The sequence below is a fragment of the Loxodonta africana genome, chromosome 12 (assembly GCF_030014295.1).
Source record: "Loxodonta africana isolate mLoxAfr1 chromosome 12, mLoxAfr1.hap2, whole genome shotgun sequence".
Taxonomy (NCBI): domain Eukaryota; kingdom Metazoa; phylum Chordata; class Mammalia; order Proboscidea; family Elephantidae; genus Loxodonta; species Loxodonta africana.
In genome coordinates this window covers 74,237,733-74,251,142 of record NC_087353.1, presented here as the reverse complement: position 1 = coordinate 74,251,142, position 13,410 = coordinate 74,237,733, and the positions used below count along the sequence as shown (strand labels likewise).

General features: G+C 47.7%; 1 protein-coding gene across 1 annotated transcript in view; it reads right to left on the bottom strand.

The window, feature by feature from the left end:
* XYLT1 (xylosyltransferase 1) overlaps positions 1-13,410 on the bottom strand; it is a 371,046-nt gene that overhangs the window by 35,790 nt on the left and 321,846 nt on the right. Inside the window, exons 7-8 of the mRNA XM_064295636.1 lie at positions 8,085-8,301; positions 4,825-5,001 (exon numbers count right to left, since the gene is read on the bottom strand). Of these exons, the coding sequence (XP_064151706.1) occupies positions 4,825-5,001; positions 8,085-8,301 (394 nt within the window). The remainder of the gene's footprint in view (positions 1-4,824; positions 5,002-8,084; positions 8,302-13,410) is intronic.

The following is a 13,410-nucleotide window of genomic DNA, read 5'->3' as shown; positions in this document are numbered from 1 at the left end:
GGGTGATTTCAAACTGCCAGCCTTTCAGCAAGTAGTCCAGCACTTAACCGTGTGTGCCACCCGGGGACTCCTGCCTGGATTCAGATTCCAGCTCTGATGCTTACTAACGTCTCTGTTCTCAGTTTGCTCATCTGCGAGATGGAGATAGTAGTAAGGGCCTCAGGAGGGTTGAATGAGCTAATATTTGTAAAGCATTAACAGTATTTGTTAATATTTGTAAGCATCATTTAAGTGTTTGTTAAATAATTGAAATCCTAGGTGTGTACAGCTGGGAGGGATCTCATAAATTATTTAGCCGTCGGTTACAGACTAAGAATTCAGGTCAGCAGAATATTTTAAATTTCAAGAAGCAGGCAACATTTAAAAAGTGGCAGAGTTCACAGAAAGGATTTCTGGCAGCCCTTTAAAAAGAAATAGATCTGGCAACCCCAGGACAACATTTCTACGTGGTAACAACTAGTTAAAGCTGAACAGTGGCTGCCCCTTTAGTCAGGGCATGGGCTCTTCAGCTCACCACAGTCCCCACCACTCCCTATTGCCTCCCTGGCATTGCCTCTGATTTGTAGGCTTGCAAGTGACACCCCAAATTTACTGAATCAGATTGTCCAGGAATGGGTCCCAGGAGTGTGTATTTTTAATGGGCTCTGCAGGGGATTCACTTACTCCCTAGTATTTGAGGACAATGCAGGTGACACCACAGCTGGCTGCAGATCAATTACTTGGGACATTAAAAAAAAAAAAAAAAACAGATTCTAGGACCCCCTCCCAGACTTACTAAATCAAAATCTCTGAGGGTGAGGTTCAGGAAACTGAGGCCCAGAAAGGGGAAGGGACTTATCCAAGGTCACACAACAAGTTAGCAGTAGAGCTGGAATTCAGCTTGTGGGTTGAAGATTAAAGAAATAAAATATCTGCTATCTACCAGGTCTTATGCTATGGTCTAGGAAGGGCAGACATCAATAAGCTTTGTCAATAAAGGGCCAGAGAGTAAATATTTTCAGCTTTGCAGGTACTGAACTCTGATACTGTAGCACAAAAACAGCTGTAGATGACTAGGAAATGAATGGGTATGGTTGTGTTCCAATAAAACTTTATTTACAAAAGCAGGCCAAGGGCTGGACTTGCCTTGCAGGCTGTAATCTGCTAATCCCCAGTGAAGGGCTAAAACAAACAAATAAAATACAGACCCTTCCCTTGAGGAGCTATGGTCTAGGCTTACTGACTTAAATTTGGGTCTAGTACTCTTTCCAGTGCAGTGGATCGATTGCACCAATAACAAAGATGATAACTACTGAGCACATACTATATGCCAGGCATTATGTTTATGTCATCCCCTCTCATCCTGCCCAAAACTGCAAGGCAGGTATTACTATTCCCGTTTTACAGATTAGGAAACTGAGGCTCCAAGAAGGGAAGTGACATGTACAATAAACTCACAGTCTGCAGTGGCAAAGGTAACATTCGAACCCAGATCTGATGACTCCAAAACCCGTGCTCTTTTTAATGAGTCACCCTAGGATCAAGCTGCTAATTGAGTAAACTGGAAACCTCTTGGGATTATTCTAAATGTCCCACCACCTCTCTGCTTCATGAGCCCTCAGAATCCACTGTTGGGGTTGGAGGTGCCAGTTCAGTTCCCTTACTGTAGCCCTGAAAAGAGACCACCTGGGTTCAAATCCTCACTCTGCTACTTGCTAGCTGTGTAGGTCTTTAAGCGAGCTCTGGCAGCACAGTGGTTAGACACTCAGCTGCTAATCAAAGGCTGGCAGTTCGAACCCATCTGTGGGAAAAGATGTGGCCATCTGCTTCCGTAAAGATTTCCAGCCTTGGAAACCCTATGGAGCAGTTCTACTCTGTCCTATAGGGTCGCTTTGAGTCGGAATCCACTCCACAGCAGTGGGTTTGATCTGGTTTTTGATTTACGTCTTTGGGCAAGTCACTCAACCTTTCAGGGCCTCAGCTTCCTCATCCTTAAAATGGGTATAATAATGCCACATGGTGACAATTCAGTGGGTAGTGAGCATAGTGTCTGGCACGTTACCCTCACTTTCTGGAGGCAGAGAACTGGATGCAGCGGCAGGGCAGCTTCTTTCCTCCATCTGCAATTCTCTGATGGCAGCCGGATTTCTTAAAAGGGCATGTTTCTATATTTATCATTCTCTTCCTTGGAATTCTTTGAACGAGAACTCCGAGTTTCTTACCAGCAGCAGCTTCTTAATTTGAGGCGTTGGGGGACAGTCTTGATCTTTGTTTACTGGGAATGGAGGATGTGTGAGCACGTGACTCCACTCTGTGGGTTGGCCGGACTTGATCAAAGACCACAATGCCCCAGAATGCTGGGCTTGAATACAAATGCTGGTGCCCAGAAGCAGGTGGAAGGAGCCCCCAGGAACTGCCACATGGAGGCTCTGGGGTACTGTGCCTTCTTTGCAATGGGTGCAATGACTGGTCTTCGACAAAAGTGGGAATTCTTTTTTTTTCTTTCGAATAGGCCAAACATTTCCCCTGCAATCCTATTCTACTCAGCAGATCCTTTCTGTATGGACAAGGAAGGGCTAAGGTGTCACCCAAGTTCATGCTCCAATTAACATGCGTTTGAGGAGGTCTCTGGGTAGCTCGCGATCTGCCATCAAAAACAGGCCTAAAAAAAGGCTTATTGTAGCCAACACAAGTGGCTACAATAAAGACCACTGCTCCAGGGTGACAGCAGGGTCTGGGGGAAACAGCCTGGGCTCTAGACTAGAGGAGTCCCTGCATGCGGCAAATGGTTTAGCACTCAAAAGGTTGGCGGTTCAAACCCACCCAGACGTGCCTCAGAAGACAGACCTGGTGATCTGCTTCTGAAAATTTACAGCCTTAAAAACCCTATGGAACAGTTCTACTCTGCATACTCGGGGTCGCCACGAGTTGGAAGTGACTGGACTGCAACTAATAACAATAACTACAAGAACTGGAGCTAGAGACTCCTGGGCTGGACCCTGCCCTATTTACCAGCTGCATGGCCATGGGCAAAGAAGTTCACCTCTCTGTACCTCAGTTTCCCGACCTATGCAATGGAGATGATATTTACTGTGGTGAAGACAATGCCCATGGAGGGCCTGGCACCTAGACTGGTCCAGAGCTTCTGAAGTGTAAATAGCATCCAAATCACCCAGGATCTTGTTAATATGCAGATTTTGATCAGGGTGACCTGGAGCAGGCAGAGAGTCTGCGTTTCTCACAGTCTCCCTGGTGGTGCTGATGCTGCTGGTTCGTGGACCATACTTTGAGTAGCCAGACTAAGAGATCCAAAGCTTGGTGCAGGCAGCCATGCCCTCCTCTGGATGTGCCAGAGTGAGCAACAGGGGTGCCCCGGGACCAGTTACCAGCCTGGCACTGTTTTCCCTGCCTTCCCCCTGTGCTAGTCGTTTGGGAAGCAGCAGGCCGTCTCCACGGGCCAGCTCTGTTGACCTCAGAGTGATTTGTTTAACCTTTTTTTTTTTTTGGCCTTCTGTTTGTGCTCTGGGGCCTGGGCATGGAGCGGGGAAAAGGAAGAGGCTCAGAGAGCCTCCTGCCCTCCCATCCACAGCCCTGGCTGGTGGGGGATGGTGCTCACGCAGAGTGGGGAGTTTGCTCTCTTGGGTAGGACCTGGGGGCTGAGGCTCTCACGGGAACCATGGAAACAGACAAGCATGTATCACCCTCCCGCCAGTGCTCCTCCCAGGACTGTGAATGGCTGGGCTTGGCAAAAACAGTGGGGCCGGTAAGAACATTTCTCCCCTTTGTTATCCTCTAAGTTCACCGAGAGCTGTGATGTGCAAACCGGGCTGCTCGTCAGAATTCTTCCAAGTGTAATATATTAAAAATACAAATGCCTGAACCTCCCTGGTGATAAGGGTTCTCAGCCAGTGAGGAGTTTGCTCCTTGGGGATATTGGCTGATGTCTGAAGATACTTTTGGTTTCACTACTGGGGTGGAAGTGCTATGACAACTTGGCAACTAGTGCGATGGCCAGGGATGCTGCTAAACATCCTACAATGCCCAGGGCAGCCACAACAGCAAGGAATTAACCAGAATCAAATCTGTTGCCACTGAGTGGATTCCGACTCATAGAGATCCTATAGGACAGGGGATAACTGCCCCACAGGGTTTCCAAGGGAGCACACTGCCACATCTTTGTCCCAAGGAGTGGCTGGTGGGTTCCAACTGCTGACCTTTCGGTTAGCAGCCGAGCAGTTAACCACTGTACCACCAGGGTTCCTTAATGAAGAATTATCCTGCCCCAGATGTCAGTAGCGCCCCAGATCTACTCAAGTTTGTGCTGATTGAACGCAGCCTCTGGAAAGAGACACGTTGGGTGGAAAAGAAGGTGTTGCCATTACTTGCTGTGTCACCTTGGACAAGTTGTTTGACTTCTCTTTCTGAGCCTCAGTTTTCCCATCTCTAAGATGGAATAATAACAATAATGATAATAATACCTACCTTGTAAGGCTGTTGTTGGGGTTGACGAGTCAATACAGGTGGAGTGGTTAGAATAGGCTTGGTGTGCTCACTAACACTGGACAAGCCATCTCAAGGTTGGCGGTTCAAACCCACTTAGTGGCTCCACGGAAGAAAGACCTGGAGAACTGCTTTTGTGAAGATTACAGCCAAGAACACCCTATGGGGCACAATTCTACTCTGGGGTCACCGTGAATCGACTCGATAGCAATGGGTTTGGTTTTTGGTTTATGTTGATGAAGATATTACTGTTATCCACAGCTAGGGTTGAGAACCGTGGGATACGATGACCCGCAGGCCTGGCCTTGGGTGCCTGCAGAAGCTTGCAGGGTCAGCTGCACTCACCTGGAAGCGGTGGAAGTCCTGCGGCTTGAAGTCATTGGGGGAGCAGCCGCACCAGTCCACAATGTGCTTGTACTGGCACTTGCAGCCCAGCTTGCGGTTCCAGTTTGTGATGCGCAGGTTGTTGTCCACCATGGTGTCGCAGTGGGGGCTGTTCTCCAGGACCGTGTGGAAGAAGGACTGTAGGGGAGAGAGGGGGCCGGCCTGAGACCTTGCCCCACCCTCCCTGGTGGGCTGCGGCAGGTCATTCCCTGGGAATCCACCGCAGGGTACGGCCGAATGTTTCATCCGGAGTGGCTTCGTGCTACTTCCAAGTCCACTCCTCTGAGTGTTTCTCTAAGTTGTCCTTCCCCCTACAGTCTACAATCTGGTTTCAAGACATCCCTCTTCACCCAGGACATCTTCTGTCTGCTCAACCGACAGGAAAATTCCCTCAGGGTATGTCAACACAGGCGGACCGGAGGGAAACATGGGGACAATTTTCCAGAAAACTTTGGGCCAAAAGAACTCTTGTTTTGCAAAGGGCCAGATATGAAACAAAGAGATTCAGGATAACCCATCCTGATGACAAAGAGATGTTCTGGACTCTCACCCTGTGGCAAGGGAGACCAGATGTATGGATGCATCTGGCCTGGGGCTGGAGGGCAACTCAGGCACCTTCTTGCATTAGCCACTCATGGAGCGTGACCACATCTGGCAGACGGGGCTTGTTGTCCACGGTACTGGTCAGGCACCATTGTTTTCCCAATCCTAGGACTCTTGGCTAACCTCTCCTAGGAATCTGAGAATGAAGCGATGTTGGGAGTGAAATGAAAGGCCATGGTTGGAGCTGCTGAGAGAACGAGAGAGAGACACGCTTCTAACTGGTTACTGTTTTATAACAATCTCCACCACCGGACTGTCAGCTGTCATACTGTGGTGGCTTGCTTGTTGCTACAATGTTAGATGCTATGCCGCCAGTATTTCAAATACCAGCAGGGTCACTCATGGTGAGCAGTTGTCAGCAGAGGTTCCAGACCAGAAAGAAAGGCCTGGCAATCTACTTCTGAAAATGAGCCTATGAAAACCCTACAGATCACCACAGAATGTCATCCAAGACTTTGACTCGCTGACTTCGTATGCGTTATCAGGAGGGACTGATCACTGGAGAAGGACATCATGTTTGGGAAAGTGGAAGGCCACTGAAGGCAAGGAAGACCCTTAATGAGATGGACTGACATAATGGCCACAACAATGGGCTCAAACATCCCAAAGATCCTGATGATGGCATATGACCAGGCACCATCTGATTCTGTTATACGTAAGGTTGCCTGTGAGTGAAAGCAGACTAAAGGCAACTAACAACAACATTGTAACAATCTCAGACAACGGTTCCCTCCCCCTGGGGAAATAGTGTGGGAGACCGGTCTGCCTGTCATAAATTCATGGGCACAGCCTTCAGGTTTCTTCTAACTAGTGCCTGAGGGGGAGAGGGTTTGGGAGACAGGAAGACAAGACAGAGATGCTGGAATGGAAGAGGTGGGACCTGCCAGAGATATTGAGTGCATATCATATTTTTACACAAATAACACGTGTTATACATTTTCTTGCCAATGGAGCCCCCAAGTATTTTCATAAGCACACTATGCTAATTTTTTATAGCAACATGCAAAAAAATTAGCATAGCATGCTTATGAAAATACGAGGGGAGAGAGAGTACAGCTGGCAAAAGAATGTATAACACGTGCATTATTTGCGTAAAAAATACAGTACGCTTGTGTGTGTTGTGGCAGGGAGTGACATGGAGCATTGTCCAGTACTGACCATCAGAGGTGGGGGCATCTTCATTAAAAAAAACAAACTCCCAAACAACTTCTCCTAAATGGGTGGGTGGGTCCCATAAGGCTCCACCCACCATCTCCCAATGACCTTCCTGTGACGCTGAGGAATCAGGATTTTAAGCTTGAATTGTTTACAAGCCCACAGAGGCACATATTCTCCATCAAGCATGGGGACAAATATCAATTACTGATTGCCCTGTGTCCTTTCCTAATGGCACAGAAATTCCCTGTAAGATAGTAGATGAGGAGGTGAGCAGAACTGAGAGAAAGGGCGATTTTCACTGCAGTGAGATTAAAAGCTGATTACTTAGCATGTGCGCAGAACAGGAAACCTGGCCCGGTGAGGACAAGCCCATCAGCAGATGGGGGTGACACAGGCAGTCAGGTCCCAGAGCTGGGTGCTGCCCCAGACACTGCTGGGTGAGATGCAGTGTCATCTCTGGACTGCGGCTGGGGGAGTCCAGTGCTGGGGGCACGACCAGGAAGGGACAGTGGACCACTCATGGGTGGCGTCACAGGCTCAAAAGAAACGGAACCAGCTCTCCAGTGCTGTAGAGTTGGAAACTGGGATGAAAGGAAGCTGGGTGTCGGGAAGGTGAACTGAGAATCCCTCAGCCCAGGTTTGACGAGGCAGCTGGTGTGTCCAACCCAACACTTCAGAATGGGACCCCTCCCCATTTCTCGACGACGGTGGGTGTTTTAGGAGAGTTTGCCATCTTACACAACAGGGCTTCCCACCCTGGGATCTGAGAAGTGGTAACGGGCTCCCCTGAGCTTTTCAAATGCTTCTGGGAGCCAAAGGGGAAGGGCTGAGTCCCTGTGCACCTGGCCACATGGAGCTAGGGCTGGCCCAGTGGAAGTCCTGGGATCACCAGGATTTCTAGGGTGTGACTTCTGAAGCTGACACTGTCTCCTGTCAAGGAATCAAAAAACCATATTCAAAATGGGGAGAGGGTTCCTGGTGTTGAAAGGTGGTTATTACATGATTGGTGACTGAAGCTGATGTGGGTGTGTCCTGACAGGGCTGGCCTGTACAGTTGTGCAGGTCATGCACTACACAATCTAGGGAGTCCTATCATCATTGTAGATGTCTGACTTTTTTTTGTGATAGTTTTTAGGCAAATGGCTGTAAACTGTCTTATTCTAACAAAGTCAGTATGTCGTGATGATTTCATGACTAACAGGTGTTAGGATCTTTAGGAAGGACTGCCTTTTCTACCTTGTACACAGGTGCTGTGTGGATTGCTGCTAGCAACACTGTGGGTCTGCCCCATGCCACCTCTGTGCAGACCACAGGAGGCCATGCAATGCCGTCGTAGCTCCCCTCTGTAGCGGGATGTCCAGGGGACTGTGCATGTGGGCACAGGAGCACTCTGCCAAGGCTTCAGCAGCCACTTCATTCCAAAGGCTGCAGCCCACCCCTACCTTTCTCAGGACACTCACCTCGGCAGGAAGTAGAGTGTAGGAGTAGAACTGCTTCATCTTGGTCACCAGATCGTCTGTGGAAAATGTCACGTATTCTACAAACTTCCTGTTCAGCAGGAACCAATCGGAGCCGCCATCCACGGCAATGCCCTCTGGGATCCGTCGGTCCCCCAGGCGCCACATATGGGCATCACACTCCAGGAAGAGCCGGTCCAGGCCTTGTTTTCGGATAAACCTGGGAGAGACAAAGTAGCCCTTTGCCCAAAGGTGCCCTGAGAGAAGGGCCCGCCACTGTCATGGCAATCATATCACTTACTGAGCACTTGCCATGTGCCATGTACCAAGCCTTCTGGTCAAGGCTTGTGTACATGCCTAGAATGCTCTTCCCTTGTCCATACCCTAACTCCGCTAATTAACTCCAATTTATCCATTAGATTGCAGTTCAAAAGTTACTTCCTCAGTCCCGATGTAAGTCATATACCACTATGGTTTCTTCCAACCTCTTGTCACCATTATGACCAACATCATCAATATCACCATCTTCATCATCATTGTTGTCATCGTTGCCATCATCATCATTACCATCCTGATCCTCGTCACGAACAGGGCAGGAAGCGGTATGAACCACAGCCCCTCCTTACAGGAACTCGGGAAACATCATATAGGCACAAAGAATCATGGTTTAAAGGAGTTTCAAGGAACTTCCAGAAAGATATATAATAGAGCAAGGTCAAAGAAGCTGGGGACACCATGGGTTTGGTGGTCAGGGTGAGGAAGGAGATGATAGAAGAGACAGGACCTGAGTTGGTGGTGAAAGCTGAATGAAGAAGAGGACGTGGAGATTCTAGACCCAGGAATAGCCTAACCAAAGGTGTGAAGCCAGGAGAGCAGACCAGCATGACTTAAGCAGGAGGTCACTCTGGGCTGTAGACACAGTTTGTGGTGGTCATATGTTGTTTTGGCTACCTAGCACCCATTCCTCACTTTTCTTGGAAACACACTCGGGGTTTACTTGGGACAGTCAGTCTTCTCCAACCTTCACATCGCTGAGGTTTGCACCTCATCCCCAGTACCGGGAGTGGGAACAAAACTTAGGCCGAGTCCATGAGAGTACTCCATCTGCCTGGCCGCCATGATTGGTTTAGGGATGGGTGAGCAAGTCAAGCTGAGATTGATAATGGTCTTGTTTTTATGGAACTACTGTGAAGGAGGTCTTTCCTGTGGGATTTCTGGCTGGGAGAATGTAAGCCTAGAGCTGTTGCTCACCATCTTGTCACCATGAGTGTGGAGTTGTCTGATAAAGATGATAACACAGAAAAGAAAGAAAAGAGAAAGTGATAGTGCCAGACTGTCTTGATGACTTTGCTTGAGATACCGGATTGTGCTGTGCCTGACCTACCCCTAGACTTGTCAGTTACTGGCTTAGGACATTTTGAGGTGGGATTCTGTCACTTGCAATCCAAACAGTCCTCACTAATACATGCCAGAATAATTTCAACTTCACCACTACCATGGCGGGTGGGACTGTTCTTAGGTGCCAGCCATGAGCAGGTAGCCACGACTGTGGCATATAAATGCCACCTCCCCTCTCCACTGGGGATTTGGAGTTCTTTGTACCTCCATGGTAGATTCATCACTCTTCTCCAGATTAGAGTTAACTGGTCTCCTCCCAGATAGACCCTCCCAGGTAGACCCTCTTCTCACTGGAATGGACTCTGCCTTCTCCCTTCCGCCTCCTCTTACAGTCCCTAGAGCCGTGCAAGCAGCTACTCAGCAAAGGTCTATTGTAATGACCAGGCTTCAGGGTGTAGAGGGTGGCAACGGTCCCACCCTGCTGGTCGTGCTGAATTCCAGAAAGAACTCCCAGTGCTCGGAATCCATGGGCATCTGCTGGCGGGGACTGGGTGAAAGCTCACTAATAAACCCATATCTTTAGCACTTTGTTCTGCCTGAGCAGAAGACCTGCCCCTCCCTATTGGCCACTCATTGAGGAAGATAATGATGCAGTAAGCTTAACCCTTCACAAAATTGATGATGGTGTGATAAAAAATGGTGATGCCAATGCTGGCAGCATCTTAATTCTACTCAATGTGTTTTCCACCTGCATTGCAGTGGGTTCTCCCGTGAATCAGCCATACGGCTTCCATTAGTGATCAGTCCTCCCTGAGTCTCAGCTTCCTGCTTGGTAAAATGACAGAGTTGGACTAGGTCTGCATTGTAAAACACTTCTACAGCTCGAACAGATATTCTACTTGTGTAAAGCATGGTAATGGAGTCAGCAGACACGTGGAGAATGCACGTTCGGAAAGGCACTCAAATTCTGTAACACTTCTGGCTAAATCAAATTTATCTCTAGACTCAACCCAGCCCACAGACCACCAATCATATCTCTGAATTGTTGTCGTTAGCTGCCATCGAGGTGGCCCTCGACTCAGGCAAGCCCATGGACAACAGAACAAAACACTGCCTGGTCCTGCGCCGTTCCCATGAATGGTTGTGGATCAGACCGTTGGGATCTATAGGATTTTCACTGGCTGATTTTCAGAATTAGATCACCAGGCCTTTCTTCCTAGGTCCTCTCTGAGATACTTTTCAGCTGTCACGTACTATAAGCAACTGTTATACCCAACAAGAGGGTGTGGGGTGGGCATTATGTATGAGTATACGGAAGCCCAGACACAGGAGTCAAGGTCAGAAGCCAATCAGAAGACCCAGGTGTCCCATATCCCCGGGCTTGTTCTTTCCATGTAAAAACCCAGAAGAAGTTCATTAGCAAAGCCATGTTCTCTCTGGGGAGTGACTTAGGGAAGGCTTTTCATTATACTCACACTTCTACCCTGCTGAAATGAAACTGGCCCTAACTGGCCCATTAAAGAAAGCCCCTGAGCTTAGGGAAACAAAATCCTAACTTGACTCTGACAGGTGCTAACTACAGAATCATGTCCAGTGGGTGCACTTAACCCATGCTTAAAACCTGGAATTTTAAATAATGTGTCTCAAAACTTACATGCTAGCCAGACTAACCAGAGAGAGAAGATAAATACAAGTGAGAGAATTTGCAAGATTTTTTCTTTCCATGGACCAGCTTTTTAATTTCATGTTCCATTATATGGGATAATAGCATCGTCTTGCAATTTTAATGCGGTGTCCCAGACCATAATATCCAAATACAATATTTATGCAGTAATCTCTGAAATGAAATATTCATGGGGTTGGGAGATTGGCTGCTGTATTTACTGCATTCAAAAACCGATGAGCTGCAAACACAGTCTTGGGTTAATTATGGGTAAATAGAGACAACCAATTCCCCAGGTCTTAGGAATGCTTTTGAGGTAAGATGGGTTACAGGGAACTTAGGTCTAGGCTGGGAGAAGGTGGCAGAGACCCAGGGTCTGGGCTTGTCAGGGGTGTCCGCCAGGGGAAAGGAATCACTGTTTGGGCAAGGGCTTGGTTTTTCCAGCCCTGTGCACTAACCAAAAACTTGGTGGTTCAAACCCACCAGTCGCTCCGTAGAAGAATCTTCCATAAAGATGACAGCCTTGGAAACCCTACGGGGCACTTCTACTCTGTCCTATAGGGTTGTTATGAATCAGAATCGATTCAACAGCAAAGGGGTCTTGCTTGGTTTTGGTGCACTTTACCTTAAGGAGGTAAAGGTTGGAAACCAAGGTGAATCAGTAAACACTTGGGTGTGTCTTTTCATAAATGCTGGCTCACCAATAAAGGGTGCAGGGCTTTCTCACCTGAGGGCGAACAATGGGCCCACCACCCAGAAGGTGACCCATGACAGTCTCCTTCCTGCAATTTCTTTACCTGTCGGCTTGGTTACCTGAGGCAACTGAGTTGACAGGTGTCACCAGAGCAGAACTGAGCGGATCTGGGTTCTAGAGTTGTCTCTGTGTTCACTGGTTGGGAGATGTGGGCTGTCCTAACCTCTGAATGCCAGTGTAAGATGAACCCCGTGACTCCTGTCCTGACAACCTGCCAAATCAGCTAGAGTATGATGGATGATGCTTATCAAAAGGCCTTGCAAAGTGTTTAGTAAGCACTGTACCAGCCAACGGTCGACTCCTTCTTACACAGTGATGACGTCCCTCCTTCATCCCTGGCATTGCTGGTCCTCCTTTCTTGACTTATTTTTCTCCATAGCGTGTTCCACTTCCTAATTTAATATACGGAGTCCATGGGTGGTGCAAATGGTTAGGCATAGAACTACTAGCTGAAAGGCTGTCAGTTTGAACCCACCCAGACACATCTCGGAAAAAAGGCCTAGCAATCTACTTTTAAAAGGTCACAGCCTTGAAAACCCTATGAAGCAGTTCTACTCTGCACACATGGGTTGCCATCAGTCAGAATCAGCTCAATGCAACTAGCAATAACAACAATTTAATATACTAGGTATTTATTTTGCTTATTGTCTGTTATTCTTACTAAATTTAAGCTCCAAGGGGGCAGAGATTTTTTAAACCTATTTCGTTCACTGCTGTATGCCTAATGCCTAAAGAACAGTGCCTAGCAAACAGCTGGTGCTCAATAAATATTTACTGAGTTAATGAACAAAGTCTGGCAGTCAGGAAGTAATGTTGCTGTTGTTAGGTGCTGTTGAGTTGGTTCTGACTCATAACACCCTATGTATAACAGAGCTAAACACTGCCCAGTCCTGCACCATCCTCACAATCGTTGTTATGCTTGAGCCCATTGTTGCAGCCACTGTGTCAATCTATGTTGTTGATGGTCTTCCTCTTTTTCAGTGACCCTGTACTTTACCAAGCATGATGTCCTTCTCCAGGTACTGGTCCCTCCCGATACTATGTCCAAAAAAAAAAAAAAAAAAAACAAACCCCAAACCCATTGCTGTTCAGTCAATTCCAACTCATAGCAACCTTACAGGACAGAGTACAACTGTTCCATAGAGTTTCCAAGGTGCACCTGGTGGATTCAAACTGCTGACCTTTTGGTTAGCAGCCATTAGCTCTTGACTACCATGTGACCAGGGCTTCCAACATGTTCAAAGACCTCTATAAAGTCTTAAAAGGCAAAGATGTCACTTTGAGAACTAAGGTGTGCCTGACCCAAGCCATAGTATTTTCAATCACCTCATATGCATGAGAAAGCTGGAAAATGAGTATGGAAGACCGAAGAATTGATGCCTCTGAATTGTGGTGTCGGCAAAGAATACCGAAAGTACCATGGACTGCCAGAAGAACAGGAAGTAATAACCATTAGTTAATCAGGCATCGGATTCTTGACAGATGTAGGAACTGAATCTCAGAAAGGTTTAGTAGTGTCCCCAAAGTCACAGAGCTGGAAGTCGTGGGCTTCAATCTAGGTATGACTGAATCCA